Source organism: Coffea arabica, chromosome 10e, assembly GCF_036785885.1.
Source record: "Coffea arabica cultivar ET-39 chromosome 10e, Coffea Arabica ET-39 HiFi, whole genome shotgun sequence".
NCBI lineage: Eukaryota > Viridiplantae > Streptophyta > Magnoliopsida > Gentianales > Rubiaceae > Coffea > Coffea arabica.
In genome coordinates this window covers 44,389,156-44,411,102 of record NC_092328.1, presented here as the reverse complement: position 1 = coordinate 44,411,102, position 21,947 = coordinate 44,389,156, and the positions used below count along the sequence as shown (strand labels likewise).

The 21,947-nt window shown below is 33.3% G+C and overlaps 4 protein-coding genes across 4 annotated transcripts; 1 reads left to right on the top strand and 3 right to left on the bottom strand.

Annotated features, from left to right (window-relative positions):
• Window positions 1–4,626: 4,626 nt before the first annotated feature.
• Window positions 4,627–8,494, top strand: LOC113712917 (BTB/POZ domain-containing protein At4g08455-like). The gene is made up of 2 exons (XM_027236554.2): window positions 4,627–5,041; window positions 7,825–8,494. Exons 1-2 carry the CDS (start codon window positions 4,766–4,768, stop codon window positions 8,290–8,292), a joined length of 744 nt encoding a protein of 247 aa, XP_027092355.1. The 5' UTR covers window positions 4,627–4,765; the 3' UTR covers window positions 8,293–8,494.
• Window positions 8,495–8,878: 384 nt separating this feature from the next.
• On the bottom strand, window positions 8,879–9,662 carry LOC113711535 (probable calcium-binding protein CML44). The gene has a single exon (XM_027234693.2). The coding sequence runs from the start codon at window positions 9,560–9,562 to the stop codon at window positions 8,978–8,980; it is 585 nt and encodes a 194-aa protein (XP_027090494.2). The 5' UTR covers window positions 9,563–9,662; the 3' UTR covers window positions 8,879–8,977.
• A 1,463-nt stretch (window positions 9,663–11,125) lies between these two features.
• Window positions 11,126–12,183, bottom strand: LOC140015474 (probable calcium-binding protein CML44). The gene has a single exon (XM_072068073.1). It carries the CDS (start codon window positions 11,709–11,711, stop codon window positions 11,241–11,243), a length of 471 nt encoding a protein of 156 aa, XP_071924174.1. The 5' UTR covers window positions 11,712–12,183; the 3' UTR covers window positions 11,126–11,240.
• A 7,879-nt stretch (window positions 12,184–20,062) lies between these two features.
• On the bottom strand, window positions 20,063–20,404 carry LOC113711534 (probable calcium-binding protein CML44). The gene has a single exon (XM_027234692.1). It carries the CDS (start codon window positions 20,402–20,404, stop codon window positions 20,063–20,065), a length of 342 nt encoding a protein of 113 aa, XP_027090493.1.
• Window positions 20,405–21,947: the final 1,543 nt, after the last annotated feature.

Here is a 21,947-nt window from a genome sequence, read left to right as displayed (position 1 = left end):
ACTTTAAAATTTCCGGTCACTCGTGACGGGCAACTGATAGGACTGTCAATGGGATTCGGCCAACCCGACCTCACCTCGTTTGGTTCCACAAAAAGCCCGATGAATCCGACTTTTTAGTGAACTGATCTGAGTTTGAATCTAAAAATTAGATTGGAATTAAATATTAGCCGAGTTTGGGTCTCATTAGATTCAAACCCAATATAGGGCCGACCCTTTAATTACTTATATATATAATATTTATATTTTGTTAAAATATAGTATTACTAAATATTAAATATATATAAATTACAAATCACAAAATACATTTGAAGACTCTTCTATGAGTTTTCTTGAGAACCAATATTAGTAATGCATAACTGAATCTAACTTTTCTTATTAGTTGAGTAAATTTTTTTGTTGACATAATATTGGTTGATTTCTTTTTGGTCTAGAAATACAAATCATCAAGCATGTTTGGATTTAAATCACAAGGCTATAAAAAAGTTCCAACTTTTAAAGATGTATTGACATATAACCGCATGTTTTATTACCATTTTTCATGTATTTTGAATGAATTAAATATAAATATTGTTGAAAATTTTTTGATTTATATACTTTTTAAGAATCATTATTTGTTTATGTTTAGTTTTAATATTATAGTCTTGTAAATGTTAAATTAGTTTTACAACTTAACAGTTAGAGTAATTATATTAAAAAAATTAAGAAGTAATAAGTGAGTTTAAACTAAGGCCGAATAAGGCTCATAACCCGAGTATTATGTGAATTGAGTATGAATTTCACATTTATTAATCCGAAATTCAAAAAATATTACAAATTAAATGAGTTGAGCTCGAACTTATAAAAGCCCGACTCATTAGGCCCGATTGACAGACCGAGCAACTGAACATACCCGTAGCTACAAGGTCGTCGGTCTTTGACTACTTGATCATGCATCGCCTGTTTTAATATGATGGTTTACTTATAGTAGCCGGTTAAAAGAGGACATAATAATATATTATGGGTCATGGTTTTGGTGGTTATAGAAATTTTCTTGTATTGTTGTCATTTGTCATTCATCTCTCCATTATAGGTGGTTGCTAAAGATCCGAGTCGAGTCAAATTTTGTTCTCATCGAAATAATAATTTTCATAAAAAATAATAAAATATTAGAAATATGAATAATTTTATTATTGAAATTATATATATATATATATAATCGAGTCGATCCGCGAGTTAACGAATTGAGTATCTTTGAATTCGAGTTCGACTTGGTCAGTTCAAACTCAACTCGCACTCGATGTTAATCAAGCTCGAACTCGAGCTGCTCATAAGCAGTTTGATTCGTTTGTAACCTACTCTATCATCACTTTCTTTCTAAAATTTATTCATCATTTTTTGTGATTTTGTGTCATGATAATGTTAATAAAGAAATTGGAATTTTCTTTTACACTAAACTGATGAAATCTTTTTTTTAAGTCTTACTTTCTTTAAAATCGAATTATTACTTCTTTGGATCTGTTTGACGTTCCAATTTCTCTACTTGCAAGGGTATTTTATAATTGTATGATCCTTTAAATATCATAAAGACTTTGAAATGACATTAATGGCTCTATTTGTTTGTTTTGTTTTGGAAAAACATTTTATTCATTTGTTTGATTAAAACACCCATTCATAATAATTCTCTTAAAAACATTCAAAAAAAAATCTTAAAACTATCTAAACTCCCACAGGCACACAAAAACTACCCCAAAATATAAAAAAGGGTTATTATCACTTTACCCCCCTTAAACTATATCACTATTATCAGTTTACCCTCTAACGTTATATTTTAGTCAATTTACCCCCATTGATAATTCAACTCAACATGTTAAGAAATTTTGGACAAAAATACCCTTTATTTTATAGCATTACTACATTGTTATTATCACTTTATTCGTTTAGATTATAGTGATACAATTACTTTAGTTCTTAATATTATTTTCTAGGCATTTTATCTCATCGTTAATCTAACTAGTATGGTCAAAAAATTTTAAATATATTTACCCATTTTTATATATAATTAAAAATAAAAAAGTTGGAATGGTTATTATTCTTTTTTTTTTCACTTTAAGAGATCGAAAATATAAAAATAAAAGGATTTTCTCAAATTTCCTTTTTCTTCACATTTATTAATACTAGGAAAAGAAAAAGAGATAGGAAAGAAGGAGACAACTAATTAGATTTTACAAAAAAAAATAAAGAAAAGTCTAAAATTATCGTATTACTTTAAAATTGTCGAGATTAGCATTGGAATTTGGTGATAAACAAAAAAGTGAAATAATTTTAAAATAATAAAAGTATTTAATTCTTTCTTATTTGTAATTTTTTAAAAAAAAGAATTGAGTTCTCTCTCTCTCCCTCTCCCTCTCCCCCTCCCCTCTCCATCTTTTTATTTTTTTCAATATTAATAAGATTGTCAAAAATTAAAGAAATTAATACTTTGACTTTTTTTCTTGATACTAAAAAGGAGAAGAGTCACTCTAAATTTTTTATTATTTTTATTATGCAAAGAGGAGGGTATTTTCTTTTAAAGTTTTTTAACTTACTAAATTGGTTTAATGGTAGGATAAATTGCCTAAAAAATAACTCTAGAGGGAAAATTGATAATGACGCTATATTTTATGGGGATAAAGTGATGATAATTTTAAAGGTTAAACATGTTTTTTCACTTTAACTAACAAACTCCGTTCAGTTTGACCGTTAGTTTTGGGGGTAAAGTGACTAAAAGATAACGTTAAGGGGGAAATTGATAGTAGCACCAAACGTTAAGGGGGTAAAGTGATAATAACCCTATAAAAAATACTCACTCATCACTTTCCCTTCCAATCAATTACCTCTTCCCGCCACTCTCCATTTCCCTTTTCCTCATCGGTCTCTTTCACCCCCCCCCTCCCCCTACATCTCGCATTTTCGCCTCCATCATCCTCCCTCCACCCTATCACCTTAACTTTTTTCTTGAAGTGCTTAAAAATCTACGAGTGGGTACTAAATTAATTCACAAAACTACCTTTGAAACCATTAGTTTTATATGTCAAGAAAAAAAAAAGAGTATCGTCAAGCATGAAAAACAACAGCAGGTGTGCATAAATTCACAATCTTCTTTTTGTAAATCAAGAACAAGATGCTGCTGAAAATAAGCATTCGGAAGATAATATGGTGTCTATCCCTGCCTGCAACAACAGGTCATTTCTTTTCTTCTTTTGGAGACTCTCTCTCACAATTCTTGTCCTGACATCTGCAGAATATAGGTCATAAGCAAGCACTGTACAGATTTAATTCTTGTCCTGATATATAGGTCATAAGCAAGCACTGTACAGATTTAATTCTTGTCCTGATATATAGGTCATAAGCAAGCACTGTACTGCAGAATTAAATCTGCAGAATACTATACCTAGGAGTGGATCAACAAATATTTGCATACATAGAAACAAATGTAAACGCTTATTTTGTGTACATAGACATAAAAATGTCTATGAAAAAATAACGGTTAATCAGTACACAAGTGTTTTTTTTCCTTATATTACAACAATCAAAGAGACGTTGTGTGTTATAAGTAAATGATATTAGCATTCTGAAAAATGTTCCAGACACTCTGCCCTTACTCTTTCAACAGCTGTAAGAAACACACACACCCGAATCTAAGGTAATTCCACCAGTTTACCCAAAAGGCAATTGCTGACTTCTGGGTAAACTCACGGACCTTAAATTCAAACACACACACACCTCTCAAACCGATGTGGGACAAGATTTTTTGGGGGAAAGGGATCGAGGGAGGCTTAAGGGCCTTAACGAAGAACCCACCACACACTACACTCCTCGCCTGTTTTTTCTTGTCTTTCAACAGCTGTAAGAAACACACACACACCCTGCCCTTACTCATTATTGCTAAGAATGATATAGAACCGTAACCTAAATTCTGTAACAATCTAAATGCCAAAATTAGCCCAAGGCATGGTAAGTCATTACTATTATGCATTATTTTTGTGGAGACCTCTACATTTTTTTTTACTACAAAAATCTCAAAAACCAAAACCAAAATGGAAGAAGAAACACTACTATAACGTTGGTTAAACTTGTAAAGTTCAACCTAAAGAATATGATTAACAAGTCCAAAATCAATGAATAACTCCAAACCACGAAGGCTAGCATTTTACTCAGGAACCACTAAAAAATTTAAAATTAATCTTTTATACACTGATAGTATATATATAATTATCATTGAATGCATGACAACTCATTTTAATTTAAATTTAAAATTCATATTTTGCTTGGATGTTATACATCCAATCGTGAACATCCAATCGTGATAGTATATACACCGTCAGTATATATAAGATTCATTCAATCATTTACCCTCATATCACATTTATAGAATCGTCACTGTTTAGAATTTCCTCCATTGTTAATAGTACAACAATTTAGGACTGGTGTAAGAGTTGGAAAAATTGAATAAACTAAAGAGAAAACAGGGGGAGCTAGCGGTAAAAGCATGGTGGGGTAATTTCTTCTCCTACAATATTTCATTAACCAAAAAATAGGGGAACAGACTAGCTAGAAATATATGCTCTCCGGTTCAGCCAATGAAAAGACCAAAAAGTCCTTAAACTTGTTGACACTCCACGCTGACGCCTTCGGCCCACTACTAGATGCCCTGCACGAGCAACGTCCGGATTGATTACATCATCGTCGTCGTCATCGTCATCTCCCTTCAATAGGCGACAGCAGTGGCGAAGACGAAGAAGAAGAGATGGCGGAGACGATGAAATGCTTGTCGTGCAAGGAGGAGTACGGGTCACGTGACGCCGGCACGTGCCGAGAATGCTACGAGGAGGCCAGCGAGACCGAGGAAGAGCTCAAGCGTGAGATCGACGACCTCAAGTCCAAAGTCAACTTCCTCCGCTTCTTCTGGGGCCCCCCGCTCCTTTCCCCTCCTCTCTTCACCGACGTCGTTTTGGTCGCCTCTGATGACCATTCCACCGCCTCCTGTCAGCCCGTACCCGTCCCCGCCCATCGGGCCGTTCTGGTTAGTTTTTTTTGATCGGCTTTAGATTAGTAGTACAATGATTCATGCTCGGGGTACAGCTGTTGTTGCTTGAAGTACGTTAGAACTTTTTTGTAGCGGAAATGATTGAAGGGCAATGCTGCAAAAGTTGGAACTGTATGCTTAGTCCACGCTTCAAATACTTGTACATTGGTTGAAAGTACAAATAATAAAGCAAATGGTACAATTACTGATGCACTTGGTACAATTTCGATCTTTTAGCGGTTGTACTGTATGCGTAATTGCTCGCACAATCTAGAAAGGGTACATCCAGTCAAAGCAGTGGTGAATAGGCTAGCCGTGCCTAAACATTTCTGGTTGAAAATGTGTTTGTCTTTAGTCAAACTTGTGTTTGTTATGGCTTGACTAGTTCAACCATGAAATAAAAAAAAAAAAAAAAGAAGAAAAAGAAGGTTCTTTAACTCATTTGTAAATGATGTTTGTGTAACATTTGACATTACTTTAAGTCTGTTCGCTCAATTTGGCATTTATATAATAGTGGTGCGTAATGTGTATGTATTTAAAGAGTTGCTTGGATGGTAGTCTGATGATATGTCTGAACTTTGCCAAATGTAATGATGCCAACTACTCTGATTAGGTAATCTTGGCTAATCTAAAGTTTTGAATCACTATGACAACTTGATTTCACAGAAATAAGACCAGGAAATGCGCATAGAGTAATGCGGTTCCATTAGATAAATTTCAAGACTTCAGATTTGACTGGTTTAGTCCCAATGGGGCATTAAATTACAGTGTACAAGTAATACATTGGGATCGTCACAGTTCTTGGGGTTCGAATCCCCACAAATCTAGGGACATTCTTTTCATTGAGGAAATTGTGCAGGAGCAGGATTCCTATATCCTAAGTATCCAATAGGTTTTAAGTGGGTTTATTGTATGCATAATTACTAGCGCATTCTAGAAGGGTATTAGCATCTAAACCATTCGTAGAGGTTAGGTTTACCTAAATATTTTCCAATTTGTAATTGTGTTTATCTGAGTCGAACTTGGGTTTTTAATGGCTTGACTAATTCAACTATGAAATTAGAAATAACATTTTGATTGTGTCAACTCTTTTGTTAACAATGTTTGTGCATCATTTCACATTATTTAAAGTCTGTCCATGCAATTTAGCATTGAGGTGATTGTGGTGCTTAATGGATGTTTTCAAGTTTCCTGGAGGGTAGCTTGATGATAAGCCTGAGTTTTGCCAATGACAAATTCAAAGTTTCCAATGTCTTTGACAACTCAATGTCACAGAAATAAGACCACTTCTACAGTTGGAGTTGCAGATACATTCAGAAACTACTATTAGTAAAACAATTGTTGAATTCTCTGTTGCCCTTGTTATTCATGTAGCCCGATTGCTACTGCCACACGTATGAATTCTTATATTTCATATTGGCACTCGATTACAGAATATGTGCATGGTGAAATGCGGTTTCATGAGATAATTTTGAAGATTATAGATTTGACTGGTTTAGGCCCAAAGAGTTACAAGTATTATGTTAGGATTTTCACAATTTCTACATTGTTATAATCCCTGCAAATCTAGGGGCATTCTTTTCATTGAGTTTATTGTACAGGGCAGGCTTAGGGAGAAAATCTGATATCTCCATTATTCCACATCTTTGTGGCATATTTAGTAGAACATGAATGATTTGCCTCATTATGGAGAGTGGTACAACTCATATGCTGACAATTGTGCAATGGTTGTGGTTTCTATTTTGAACGCTTTGGATTAGAGTAAGTGATGATGTACCTTCAACTTAAGGAGCTCCAGTCTGGGAAAGAAACTTGGGTAAAATTGAGATAATTTATACAACTTGTTGAACAAATAAACTGGCAACGTTTTAGATTCTTGTGGACCTGAGAGGTCACTATAGCTGATGGAATGTGTATTTCACATTACCTGGAAAGCTAGGTTAGGAGGAGGAGGAGTCATTAGTATTTGGCTGTTGCCTACCTGCAGTTGGAAGTAGGAGCTGTGGCTTTAAGTAGAATGCTCAGGTTAAAATGTTCTTTAGTAATAAATAAAGGTAATGATCCCGTCTCCCACTTGTGTGCCTGTTTCTCATGTAATTTTAAACCAACATAATATTCTACATGTTTCCTTTTTCCTTTTTAGTGTATAAAATTCAAAGTATTGTATGGTCATGCCCTGTTAAAGTAGGTGCTTGTTTGCTTGCATGAGCTACTTTTTTGGCTTTGATAAAATTTGGAGGAATTCATTACTTAAATTGTTCATGTGTTGTGCTAACATTTAAGCCATCTTTTTGTAGGAACCTGGTTATTCAGGTGACAGTAATTGAAGATTCATGCATAAGTTTTAGGATCCGTTAATAGAAGATTTATGCAGAATCTAATTACTTATTAATCTTTATTTCCTTTTATTTATATTTTTCGTGTGTGATCTTAAAGAGTGGTCAGCATGTATGACGTGATCAGTACAAAACTTTCAACTTGGTTGAAGATGTTCAATTGATGGCTGAGGTTTAAAAGAGAATTTAGGTCAATCTAAACCATGATTTTTGCTACTATGGTATGTATAGAAGAATGTATTCTGGTGTTTTGAGGACATATGCCCAGATTGCTAGTTATTTGCTTAGCATGTCTTGGTGCTGAATCTCATCGATTTGAGAGCCTGAGAAGTTCACTTAACCCTGGAGATCTTTCTCTGAACGAATTCACAACAATGTCCTGTTCAATAAAAGCTGGTAAAACATATTTATCTCAAGGATATTGAGAATTTTGTTTTGCAACAGGCCAGCCGTTCCCCAGTTTTCAAAGCCATGCTGGAAATTAAGATGGAGGAAAGCCTCAGCGGAACAATTAAAATTTGTGATGTGTCATATGATGCCCTTCGCGCCTTCGTCAACTACTTGTACACTGCAGAAGCTTGTCTTGATGTGAACATGGCTTGTGACCTCTTGGTATTGGCTGAAAAGTACCAAGTCAAACATCTGAAGACTTACTGTGAGAAGTTTCTGATATCTAACTTGAGCTGGGAGAACTCAATCCCAATCTACGCTTTTGCTCACCAGCACAATGCCAAAAGCTTGGTTGATGCTGCCTTATCACTGATCATGGACAACATGGAGAAACTACGCAAGCGGGAAGAGTACGCTGAACTCGTCGAGAAGGAACCCCGCATGGTTGTGGAATTGTATGAAGCTTATCTATCTAAACAGGTCAACACTGCGGCAAACAAAGGTTCTACGCCAAAGGCATAGATGGTTTTGCAGTCTGGCAGACGAGACAAAATGGAATAGAGTAGGAACATCTATGAACAATAATGTAAGTAGATAAATTTTCTAATGTAAATTGCTTATTAAGAGGATAGCTTCAGGATGTTTTGATTTCTCTTCATTCAACCTTGTAAATTCCAAACCCCATGCATTTTTTATTCCACTGAAACAGAGTTTTTCTTTTCTAGGGACGGCCTAATATGGGTATGGCTTGAAAATGAGAATTTTTTTTTTCTTTTTAACTATCCTCTTGGACTAGATAAACACCCATTTCCATATTTTACGTTGAAAGTCATCCTTCGGGTTGTCATGGATGGTATTGGTTGGGCAAATTAACGTGCCGAAATTGACTTGCTAACGTTTGTTGGTACTGTGCACACGACAATGGTTTGATCATATGGGACTTACTTGTAGGATGCAGCAACTTAACAGAATCATGAATTCTAGCCAGGAAAGGAATCATTTGTAAGCATGAAGTAATCTAAGGTATGTACAATTTACAGATTACAACCTAAACAAGAATTGAACGGCTTTTCGAGAGAAAGGGATGAATTGAACGGCACAGACGAAGAGAGCGTTAAATACGAGACTACGACTTCAAAACTTGATGCTTACACTTAAAAGAAAAAAAAAAAAAAGTAATGTTTGCTTTTTTGGTCTGCTACGCTATCTAAGAATCAGAATGCAACATCATATTCTTAAACTCCTCGAAATCAAGCTTCCCATCAGAATTAGTATCGTACACGTTAATCATACTCTTGCAATCCTTCCCACACTGTTCATCCAACAATCCCAGTTTGCATAATGCACCCTGCAATTCCTCACTGGAAATGAATCCATCTCCATTCAAATCGAAAACCTCGAATGCTTGAACAAGATCTTTCTCTATGTGCTTATCTTCTTCTTCTTGCTCCTTTTTTCTGAACTTCTTTTCATCCATATTCTTCCCACTGATGACAATATCATGAAACAACAAGAAATCAATCGAGTCCAGAAAACCCTTTTTGCCAACCAATAATTCGAGCTCATCCAAGCTAGTTTGGACACCGATGGTTTCCAGAAGCCACATTAGCTCGTCAACGCTGACGAAGCCATCGCCATCTCTGTCCAGCTTGTCGAAAATCCGATGCAAATTAGAGGCGTTAATGGGACACATTTTATTGTAGATTGTAAAGGGAAATGAAGAAATTTTCTTAAGCAAATCAAGAATCGCTCTGTTCTGTGAAATGCTTCGATATTTGGATGATACCTGCATTTTGGTCAGGTAGCTTGAAGAATTTATACAGAAACTTTGGAGGGAGACTCTTTAATTTTAACCGAATATTCCAGAAAACTCTTGTACATGCTTGTACGAAATTTGGTCTCGACGATGACCCATCTTGTGTTACTTATGTGGCTGAAATTTGACGAGGAAGTTGGCAAGAAGTTTCGTCAAGGGAAATATCTGCACGAAAAGACAATATATAATGTTAAAGTTCTTTAATTTGTCCGATTTGATTTACAACACACGTCCATAACAAAAGTCTAGAGTTTTCTCGAAGACCATTAATTGTTTTGTACGGAGTAAGTAATACGTCTGGACTGGAATTATTTGACATTTCTTGGTCAGAAGTTTGTGGAGTGGAGTTCTGTTTTTAGTCCACATCTAGTTGAAAAATTCCAACTATCCCAGAACAGAAGAGACCGTTTGGATTGTATTTTCTGGAGAGTTTTTACAGGAAAATTACTCTTAGCACTTCTTTGGGATGTGATGATTTGATGTATATTTAAGGATCCATTTTGCCGCTTTTGGTATAATGGCAGTTATTACTTATTATGCTAGTTACTCGTACTCGTGGATACTTAATGAATAGTATGTGAAGTGGTATTTATTGCATGTATGTCACGTGGTCATCGAATTTGTCTCAATTCAATACAAACTGAGCTTATCTTGAATCCGAATTTTGGGAAATAAGATAAGGTTCTGAGTTCCCAAAAGGTAAGGTTGATCTTCGTTGATTATTGAAAGCACTGAATTTATCTCAATTCAGTACAAACTAAGCTTATCTTGAACTTGAATTTGGGGATAATATAAGGTTCTAATTTCCAAAGATACGATTGATATTTTTTTTTTTAGGTTATGTGCATCTCTCACCTAACAATATTGGACTTCAAAAGAAAAAAAAAAGTATGAACAAGAAATTTCTTAAAGTGTCCTTTATTTAGGATTTAAGAAAAGAATTTCTAGAGTAAATTACAATAAACCTTCTTCACTTTCAAGGCGATAATGACCCATAGTTCTAGCTTGTATAATAAGCGGTTATCTGCAATTTTTGTAGTTTAGCACCAAATTTTAGGGATGCTTTCTTTTAATCCTATTTCTTTTTCTTTTCTTTCCATCTCTTTTTATTCTCTCTCTTTCATTCCTTTTCTTCCTCATCACCAAGCTCCAAAACATATAAATCCAAGATCACCTTAGCACGTTTTAGTTTTTGTCATTTATAATTTCATTTAATATGACTTACCCCAAAAGAATCCACTGAATATGAATTCTTGGGGTAAAATTTCAGAATAGTCAGAGCATGTTGAGCTCCTCCTATATTATACAGAAATTAAAAGCAAAGATGCTTAGCTTTGTACAATTATGCATCTTTGTACCAAAAAAAAAAAGCACCAGAATATCATTTTACACGCCTCTCTTTATCATATTCCACCTATTCATCTTCTTTAGATTCCAATAATCAACAAAAAGAAGTTCGTACTAAAAATACATGCAAGGGGAAGAAAAAAACAAAAAAAAATAAGAAAAGAAAAAAAATGCAAGAGCAGACACAGAAAGGAAAAACCAACAAGTTTCTCTGGACTTTTGTTGTCTGGCATTAAATTCAAGGCAAAAGCCGACCATATGAAAATCATGGACAAATTTGGAATAGTACATCTTGAACAGCAAGTTTCTAGAAGTTGGAAACCAACATCATATTCTTAAACTCCTCAAAATCAAGCTTCCCATCAGAATTAGTGTCATAAGCATTAATCATGCTTCTACAATCCTTCCCACCATCCCACAATCCCAATCTGCACAATGCACTCTCCAACTCTTCACTGGAAATGAATCCATCACCATTTGAATCGAAAACCTCGAAAGCTTTGGCAAGATCCTTCACCAAAAGGCTATCTTCTTCCTTCTCCTTCAGCTTCTTGCTTTGATCAAGATTGTAGCCCTTCATGACGAGGTCGTGAAAGAACACAAAATCAATAGGGTCGAGACTCTTTTTACCTATCAGTAACTCAAGCTCGTCTTGATTAGCATGGACGCCGATGCTATCGAGCAGCCACATTAGCTCCTCTAGGCTAACGAGGCCATCGCCATTTTTGTCGAGTTTGTCGAAAATGCGATGCAAATCAAACAGTTTAACTGAAGACATTTTTACTATCTATGACTTAGAAATGAAGTAGATGGACTACTCTATATAGAAGAAAGAACGGCTGCTTTTGCATAACTAATGCTGTTGTGAGTACAATGTTTAAAGAAAGCGTAATATTTAAAGGGTGAAGCTGAATGATGAATTCTTGGAATTTTTCGAAGGAAATCTTGTTGTCCTGCTCTTGTACGGATCTGTAAGGATATGTGACGAGAGCTAAGTTTCATCTTGTGGCTTAGGCGGTGAGGAGGAAGCTTGGAGGAAGTTTCCTATGAAAAAGATTTTCAGAATGGACAATTTTTGCATCCAGATTTTTTTTCGTTTGAACCACAATCAGCTAGATCGCCAAGATCAGATCTCTATCCCAAGTTCAAATTTTAGTTTGTCTTTACGTGAAGCAATGGAGATAAAGAAGATGTGCTCTGCACAACCTCTATTATTTCTGGACCTCCTGCAGTCCTGCCCATTCACGTTGTAGATAGGTATTACTTTTGTTTTTGAACACCTAACATTCATCACTATACGGCTATCCCCTTATTTATATAAGTTTTTGGGATAATTGCAGAAACCTCCCCTGAGGTTTCTGACACTTGCACTGACCTCCCCTGAACTTACTAATCCTTTGCAAATTCAGTCCAAACGATTAAAATATTGTTTTAGGGAGTGAAATTAGAATTTTGAACCAGATTTGCCCTTTGTGCTACATGTCCAATGAATCACAAAGTACTACAAATCAATTAACAATTAATAAACTTTGATGATTTGTATTTACTCTCAAATATTTAATTTTTGCTAAATACAAAACCTACTAGTTTTCCTTCCGTAAAAATATGAATGTAATACTTTTTCAATTTTAGTTACAAACATTTATGTATTTAATATAAATTAAATGATTCAGAATAAAATGCCCATAAAGAGCCAATACTTTACTCATCTAATGGATGAAAGCCATAAAGAATTAATACTTTATGGGCCATTCCTTTTTTTAAAAATATTTAATTTATATTAAATAGATAACTTACCGATTTTCTTTTTGTAAGAATATTACTGTAACCCTTTTTGAATTTTACTTACAAACATTGATATATTTATCATAAATTAAATGTTTGAAAGTAAAATACCCATAAAGAGGCGGTACTTTAAATAGGTAATGCGTATTTGCTCATAAACTATACCCCTTAAAGTTTATTAATTGTTAATTGATTTGTAGTATTTTGTCATTCATTGGACATGTAGCACAAAGGGCAAATCTGGTACAAAATTCTAATTTCACTTTCTAAAACAATATTTTAATCGTTTGGACTGAATCTGCAAAGGATTAGTAAGTTCAGGGGAGGTCAGTGCAATTTTTCGAACCACAGGGGAGGTCAGTGCAAGTGTCAGAAATCTCAGGGGAGGTTTCTACAATTATCTCTAAGTTTTTTTGTGAGCTATAAGTCTTTTTTTTTGGGGGATAATTTCAGAAACCTCCCTTGAGGTTCTTAACAACTTCACCTAGTTTTCTTGAGATTTAAAAAATAACATGTACCTCCCTCGAGTTTACCGTTTTGGTAACAAAAATTATTTAATGGTCAAAATTTTGAATGAATAACCCAAAATGCCCTCATCAAATTGTGAAGTTCATTTTACCTTCTTATAAAATTATTCAAAATCTATAGAACATTAACAAAATCTCAAACTCATTTCAACCCTCATTTCTACTATTTTAAACCTTTAATATTACCATATTTCAAATTAATTAGTACCATTATCACTATGACCATTACTACCATCAATCCCTAAATTCTAAAACCTCAATCAAAATTAACAACATTTGGACTGTTAAACTCAAAAAATTTCAATAACCGCATCAACATAACATCTTATTCCTCAAATATTGGAGTACCAATACCAGCCCTGTCCTTTTTAAACCCAATTTACATCTTCTTCTATTCATCTCCATATCTTCCAAGCAAAGATAAAATTAATTTTTAATATGTTATTATTGTGTATAGGACATAATCAGTTATTCCATGAGTGAATTTTATTTTTGTTTCCATTAAATGTCTAATTGTGGGATGCATTCATATAAACAAAATTAGGAAGGATTGTTTAATTGCAAAAAAAAAAAAGATTAAATGTTAAGGTTATTATGATCATTTTGTAGGGTCAAGTTAGGTATGTGTAATATTGAAAAGCTCAATGGTACTAGGTGAAATTATCAAAAACCTCGAGGGAAGTTTATGAAATTATCCCTTTTTTTTGGAAGCTGCTTTTCATTCCTTTTCTTTTTTTTTTAAACGATCAAGAAAAGAAGGCATGATTTTACATGAAATAGCTATGATTATTGTAACATAACGAAAGGAGGGAGGATTGGATGGGTTTTTATTTATTTTTTAGTCAATTTACAAGTAATCGATGATTGTAAGTTTAATATAAACAAATTACAGAACACCAAGATTACAACTAATCCATAAATGGGAAGGAAATAAGCATTAACATACACTTAGGCTTCTTTGGTTTTTTCTGGATAAGATTACCAGTCAACAAACAAACCCACAAATGCTGAAAAATTATAGTTCCCCCAAAAATGCTGAGAATTAGGACTCCAACACAATAATACAAATACAAAAAAATAAATTCATAGATAATTAGATAATTATCACATATAGTGAGATTTGATCCCAAAATTTCTAGCTTCTGGAGTTTTAACTTTGAGCACAAGCTAGATTAAGGCCTCATAGCAACATATGCTTAGACTAAGAACACACTTTGTGACGCCTGGAATCGAAAATCCCTAACTTCAAGGGCTTTTCTTGAAATTGAAAAAAAAAAAAAGAAAGGGTCCTGAGACTTCAACCTTGATTGTTATACCACTAAATACTTGGCTTTTAATTAATTATCTGAAATTGTGGACAGAAATATAGCAATCATCATTTATTGCTGTTATTCTAAAAACCGAAAAGGTATTAGATTTCATAGTGCTTTAACATCATTACGTGCGAGATTTGATCTTAAAATGCACAACACTTTCCAGTGAGCGAAATATAAGGACAGATAATTGCAGAAAATTGATTTCATGGAAATCTACGGCAATGGCTGAAAATCTCTTCCCAGAACTGAAGGATTAGAATATTTAATTTCTCAAAGGAATTTCCTTCTTTGCTAAGAAAATAACACTTTGATGCTGGAGAAATTTATGGTACATCACTTAGGGGCTTTGTAAAAGCAATTTCCTTTTTTGTTTGCGATGTGTAATTTTTTAGAGGGCATAAGTGTTCTATCAATGATTTGCATCGTAATCCTATTCACAGAATATCTTTAAACTAAAGGAAGAAAAAAGCAAGAAGATATTCTACACAAATAGTTTCCAATATTTGATGCAACGAGATGTTCAGGAAAAAAAAAAAAAAAAACGAAAAAAAGGGAGATATGCTGCCTAGTAAACGTGTCATTGCCTATCCCAATCCTACTAACCAATATAAATTCAAAGCAAAGAACACAAATAGTTTGATTTGAATTTGCAGCAAGAAAATAAATCATCCCCAATATACCATAGTATTGGTGGAGAATGCGATTATGTAGAACTCTATAGACTCATTTTCCGTAAATATTGAATTTTAGTTGCTATTGTTCCCATGATTTTGATATTTAGACCAGTCAAAAAAAAAATTTTTTAATGTAAAATTCCCTAGTCTGATGATCGTATTAGGTCCGTGACTAATTCGGAGTCAAGCGCTATCAGACTCCTTTAAAGGGTGGGTCTTCCAATGTTAAAAATTTTATGAAGCTGTTTTGGATTGATCGAAATTTAATGAGAAGAACTAAACGTGCCAAAATGAAATACTAGGGAAACTTAGAAATTTAAGCAGCTAATTGATAGTTGCCAACAAATAGACGTTGTCATGCCCCTAACTCGCACCGTGCCAGACATGTGGCATCTGTCATATTCTCAAGTCTCGTTCAAGAAATATAAAATTACATTTTAAAACGAGTAATAATAATGATATTAAATTAGAAAGTTATAAAAATAAAACTAATTATGATGCGGTAAAAATCCAAAACTAGAATAGCCTAAGGTTCAAATGAGTCCACACGCTCAATAACTAGCAGAGATAAGTTATTAAGTGGTAAGCATTCTGGTACATCTAAAAATAGCAGTGTTACTACTATTTTTATTTCGGCCTTATGACTGGTCCAACGTCGGGCACTAGAAAATACATAGTTTTGTTCATTTAGAATTTTTAGTGGTGTTTATTTCCTTTTTAGATTAGGACTTTTGTAGCCCATAGAAAGGCTTTCCTAGGACTTTTATAAGCAGTCTTTATCAATTATTATAGGGTAAAATACAAAAAAAACCCCTGTGATAAATTTAATATACAGAAAAGCCCCCTGTGATTTCAAAATATACAACACGACACCCCATATTTTGAACTAAATTGTAAAGGTTAACGAATCCGTTAAACTTAACGGAAATAACTTATTGGAATCTAAAAAAAAAAATTTATACCAAATTTTTAACAAATAGACCTATTTTGCCCCTTAACCTTCAATTCTCTCTATGTAAAGAATAAAACAAATTATTTTTTTGAGTTATCTTTTGCTTAATTATATCAGGGTATTTTGGTTATTTTCTCCATTTCCGTTAAGTTTAACGGATTCCGTCACCTTTACAATTTAGTTCAAAGTACGGGGTGTCGTGTTGTATATTTTGAAACTATGGGGGGCTTTTTTATATATTAGGTTTACCACAAGGGATTTTTTTTGTTTTTTACCCATTATTATATCAAACTTAGTTATTTTTACCCATTGTTGGCTGCGAGTTTTCTCTCATCTCATTTATATAGAGGGTGTTCGTGCAACTCATTCGCTTCTCACGCTTTCACCACCGCATCAAATTTAGTTCGTAAGTGTGCTTTTGCGGCTACAATCTGCACTCTATGGCGACAAAGGAACAGGAGTGTCTTTTTGTTCAATCCATCGTTCAACTCATTCGGTACAACAAATACATCACGTATTCAAAACGTAAAGGGCAAAATTGATAACTCACGTAATTTTATTTTTATCTAATTTTTACATACTACACCATTTGAATATTTGATTGACTCCCAATTTCGTCCCTAAAATTTCTGAAATTTGGTGCATGTGACATTTTTCCAGTGAAGATTTGGCTGCAAACGTGTTTTTAGGAACCAAAAGAGTACGTTTCGAATTTGTCAGGAACTAAAATGCTTTGCTTTGTGTGGATGAACTAAAATTTAACATCGGTAAAATGCGAGGAACAATTGGTATTGTTTTTCTTTTTCTTTGTTTTTGAGCAAACTATAGCTTTTTCATTGATCAAATTCAAAACTATCAATTTGCGCAGAGTAGCAGCTACTATATATGCATCATGACAACTCTATATAGTTTCGTGTTCTATTTACAAAGAAAAAGAATAACCAGGGGTCTCACAGCTATTGAAACAGGAAGGAGAGTTGCTCCAGTCAAGGATGATGCTCCAATTGGTTGTCAGCCGAGGGACCCTGTTTGAAAATTCCCGCTGAAAAAATTGAGCGTGATACTAAAAACTTTTATATTTTATATTAAATTTCTATACTTTGTCAAATAATTCTTATAAATTTAGTTACAAACTCATAAATATTCATCTATAGTCTGAAAATACTGAATTATGGGTACATTTTATGTTATTTTATTACACTCTTATTATAATTAGAGTTTTTCTAACGGCTGCCCTTGGAGCACTAGTTAACACACCTAGTATTCATACAACCTACCATAGATATACACACATTAACTATTATTATCCTCTCTTACATTTATAGACCTTTTCTATTTAATTTTGTCTACCCTCTCTTGTAGTTATTTACTTTTTATAATTAATCTTATATTTTTAAAAGTATAACATTTGAAATATAAGGCACCCGTTAGATAAACTGTTATATTTATGACATCATTCAATATTCCAATTATGAGGTTTAGACGTACTCGCTTGAACTCATTGACCTAACCGTTGAACTCAACTGAATTGTTATATGGTCCAAGGGCAAATGATAATGCCACAATTTATATTTTATTTTCGCAGCAAGTTTATGTTGAAATGACAAAATTACTCCTCCTGAGTCCAAATTGCATTTGGACTTGAGAAGGATAATTTTGACATTGGACTTAAAAAAAGGGATAATTTCCCAAACTTCCCCTGAAATTTATGACAATTACAAACAGTATCCTCCACATTTATAAAATTACACCTGCTTTCCCTCATGGTGTAAAATGACAAAAACAACATTATGAATTACTCAATTTAACATTCCCATGAAGTGAAGTAATGCATGTTTAAAATTAAAGTTAACAAATCATTAAAAAAAGAAAAAACAAAGAAAAGCAAGAGTAATAGATTTGCTCTAGTTTTAACCACCCAAATAATCTCAAATACAATCTTACTTAATATTGTAATATCATCTCAAATCTTACTTAATATTGTAATAATTTGAGGAAAAAATTTCAAGATTCTTACAAAAATAAGTTACTTACTCAATTGGTATCCAAGATTTTTTTTTCCAATTTATCCATGCGAATGTTTTTTTATCGGAGTGAAGAGAAACGAATTTGATAGATAGTTTTCTTAAACTATGTGGCAATTATATTAAGTTTAAAATTACAAATGAATTTTATTTCTATGGAGAAAATTCACCTAAGGGCAATATAGGATTATCAATGGGAATGTTTTGCTTACATCAGTAAAGTGAGCTCCAAACTATTTTCTAAGGAACGTTTATATAATTTTTTTAAACCTAAAGGGTACTTTCTGCAATCATCTGGGCAGGCCGTGGCACTAACACCACCCATTCCCTAAGTTTCAAAATAATGAAACGCTGATAGAAGAAGGGATAGACTACAGAGTAGCAAAAGTCAAATTTGCCATGGGTAGAATTTCTGTTCTCTTTTATCTAGAAGTACGTGTCATCCATGTATCTGCTACGGTGGGCGGTTTTGCGTTCTTGAGAAAGAAGAAAAAACACTACTGGTTGACTTTGTTATCTTTGATTCATTTTTTTATTGGTTGGCTTGTTGAAAGTGGCTGTCTAGAACTCTAAAGACACAAATTCGAAGAAATTGGCAGAATTCCGCCACCACGGAAGAAAATAAACTAGAACTCCTAAGCATGATAAGGACTTGTTCGGGCATTGAATAGGCTAAGACCTGTAGAAATGGCGGCGGATAAGTATGACATATTAGGATATGCTGTCGTGAATTCCTCCTATAACTGTTCCTGAAGGTTTATGATCAAATTTTGATAAATATATATATATATATATAAGGTTTAAATCGCATCTTATATATTATTTTTCATATCATATATGAAATTTATAAAATTTTATTCTATAGTTATACATTATTGAAAGTGAATTACACTATGTGTGCATACAAAATTACATATTTTGTATTTTATACAAAATCAATCTGAAAGGTTTTCTGACAAACCGGTCCGGCCCCCTTGTTCGAATTCTTCTGAGATTCTCATTATGTGTGAGGTCAAAACAATAATATGTCAAAACTTTTGGATTAGTCCTTCAAATAACATGTACCCATTTACATTAATTCTTCAAATAAGTTTTCTAATAATAGCCTTTATAGTTCATATGATCTCATCATACTTCATTTTCATGATTTTGAATCATATTTTGAATAGTGCAAAATTATATGTCAATAGAAGTTGCATTAATTAGTAAAGACGGATCACTTCTTCACAACATATTTCAATTGAGAAATGTTGCATCTTTTTTTTTTTTAATCCAAAGATAGCTTTTGGATTTTCGTTTTTACCTAAACAATTGACTTTATCAATTTAAGTATATGTATATCCACTTTATCAATGAAAGATACAGCGAAATTTAGTTTTTACAAGCTATAGTAGATGTGGAATCCACTTCATTTATCTTAATTAGACTTTTTTCTTTTTAAAAAAAAATTAATGGGTATTAATTACAAGCTTCATATTAATTTAATCAGAGCCGGCCGTCTTTATCATAGTCCTATTGATCTTTTAAGATCTGAATAATTAACAAAAAGAAGAAATGTACTAATACTAGGGGTGATAAGAAAACGCACACACACAAAAAAAAAAAAGGCAAGAGCTTACAAAGAAATGAGAAATCAAGTTTCTTTTTTTTTTTTTAATTACATTTAAGTTTTGTATAGTTCCAATCCGATCACTAGTACAGGTAAGGAAACCAACTCTCCTTCAATTTCTATGGTCTCGCAATAAGTCCAACGTAAAAGTCGACCATATCAAAACCGTGGACAAATTTTCAATAGTACAATTATAATACCAATTTTCTAGAAGTTGAAGCCAACATCATACTCTTAAACTCCTAAAAATCAAGCATCCCATCAAAATTAGTATCATAAACATTAATCATGCTTCTATAGTCCTTCCCTCCATCCCACAATCCTAATCTCCACAATGCACTCTCCAACTCGTCACTGGAAATGAATCCATCATCATTCAAATCGAAAACCTCGAAAGCTTTGGTAAGATCCTTCTCCAAAAGGCTATCTTCTTCGTTCTCCTTCGGCTTCTTGCTTTGCTCAACATTGTAGACCTTTATGATAAGGTCGTAAAATAGCACAAAATCAATAGGGTCGAAAGTCTCTTTACCTATGAATAACTCGACTTGATTAACGTGGGCGCCAATAGTTTCGAGCAGCCACATTATCTCCTCAAGGGCAACTTCGCCGTCGCCATTTTTGTCAAGTTTGTTGAAAATTCGGTGCAAATCAATCGTATTGAAGACATTTTACTACAACTTGAAATGAAGGTGAACGATATTATAATAAAAGAAAAAAAATATCTATATTCACACAACTAATGCTGTTGTAACTTGTAAGTACATCGTTAAAGAGTTCGTACTGGTTAAAACATCAATTATTGGATTTTTCTAAAGAGATCTAGATTGTCCCAGCTTGTACGGATCCGTGATGGTTTGTGAAAATGACCCAAGTTTCACTTTGTGGTTTAGGCATTCTGGAGGAAACTTTGCGGAAGTTTCCTTGGAAAAAAATCTCCAGAATGGACAATTCTTGCATCAACATTGAGCTCTTTTGAACCACAATTATAACAACCCAATTTCAGACTTCTCTGCGAAGTGCAAATTTGATTTTGTTCTTGAAGATATGGGGATGAAAAGACGTGCTTGCCACAATTTCTGTATTCCTGAACTTGTTATTCATTTTGTACGTATCAGTTTCTTTATTTGTCAAAGTTTGTCTTTTCACGACACCTAACTTTCACCGATCACCGTTTGTCTCTCCCATTAGACCAATGATATTGTCACAGCAATTATTTTAGTATCAAAGCAAAATTTATTTTAATGACAAAAATACCCTTCCTAGTTAACACAACTAAGAATGTGCAAGATCGAAAATTTTCAATTTACCGACCAAATTCAAATGGAATTTAGAATTTTCGAAATTGGTAAGTTGGAATTCGGAACTAAAATTGGGTTTTGTGATTTCAAATTATGCCAATTTGGTTCGAATTTGGTAATGGGATTTTTGAAATCAGAATTCGAAATTCCTATTTCGATTTCAAATTCATTTTTCATATATATATATATATGTGTGTGTATTATTTTATATATATATGTAATATAACATTTATATAATAATAATAATTTTTATCCTGAATTTGGTGATTTGAAATTCCTATTTCGATTTCAAATTCATTTTTCATATATATATATATATGTATTATTTTATATGTATATGTAATATAACATTTATATAATAATAATAATTTTTATATTCCTGAATTTGGTGAAATCGGAATTTACCGAATTCCCAATTGAATTCGGAACGAATTTGAATTCTGAGTTGGTGAATTTGAAATCGAATTCGGTCGGAAATTTTGATGCCAAAATTCCAAAAAAATTTTGATTTCAAAGTTTCGAATTACCGATTTCAATTTCGATTTACACCCCTAAACACAACTCCGAAGTCCAAACTCTCCATCTTTTGACCAGCCTGCACCCTGTGAAATTTCTTCCCACCCCCTCCCCGTGCTCTAGATATATCGTGCTCCCAGTAGGAGTGGTTTTTGGGTTTTAGTGATTACGATGGTGGTGGTGGTGCTGAATTGACTCTAAAAACTATTTTGCTCTTGATAGCAAAAGTTTTCTTTTTTAAAATTTTATTAATGATTTTATCTATGATTTTTTTAAAAAAAATTCAAGTCAACGTTGTGTTTAGCAAGATGAA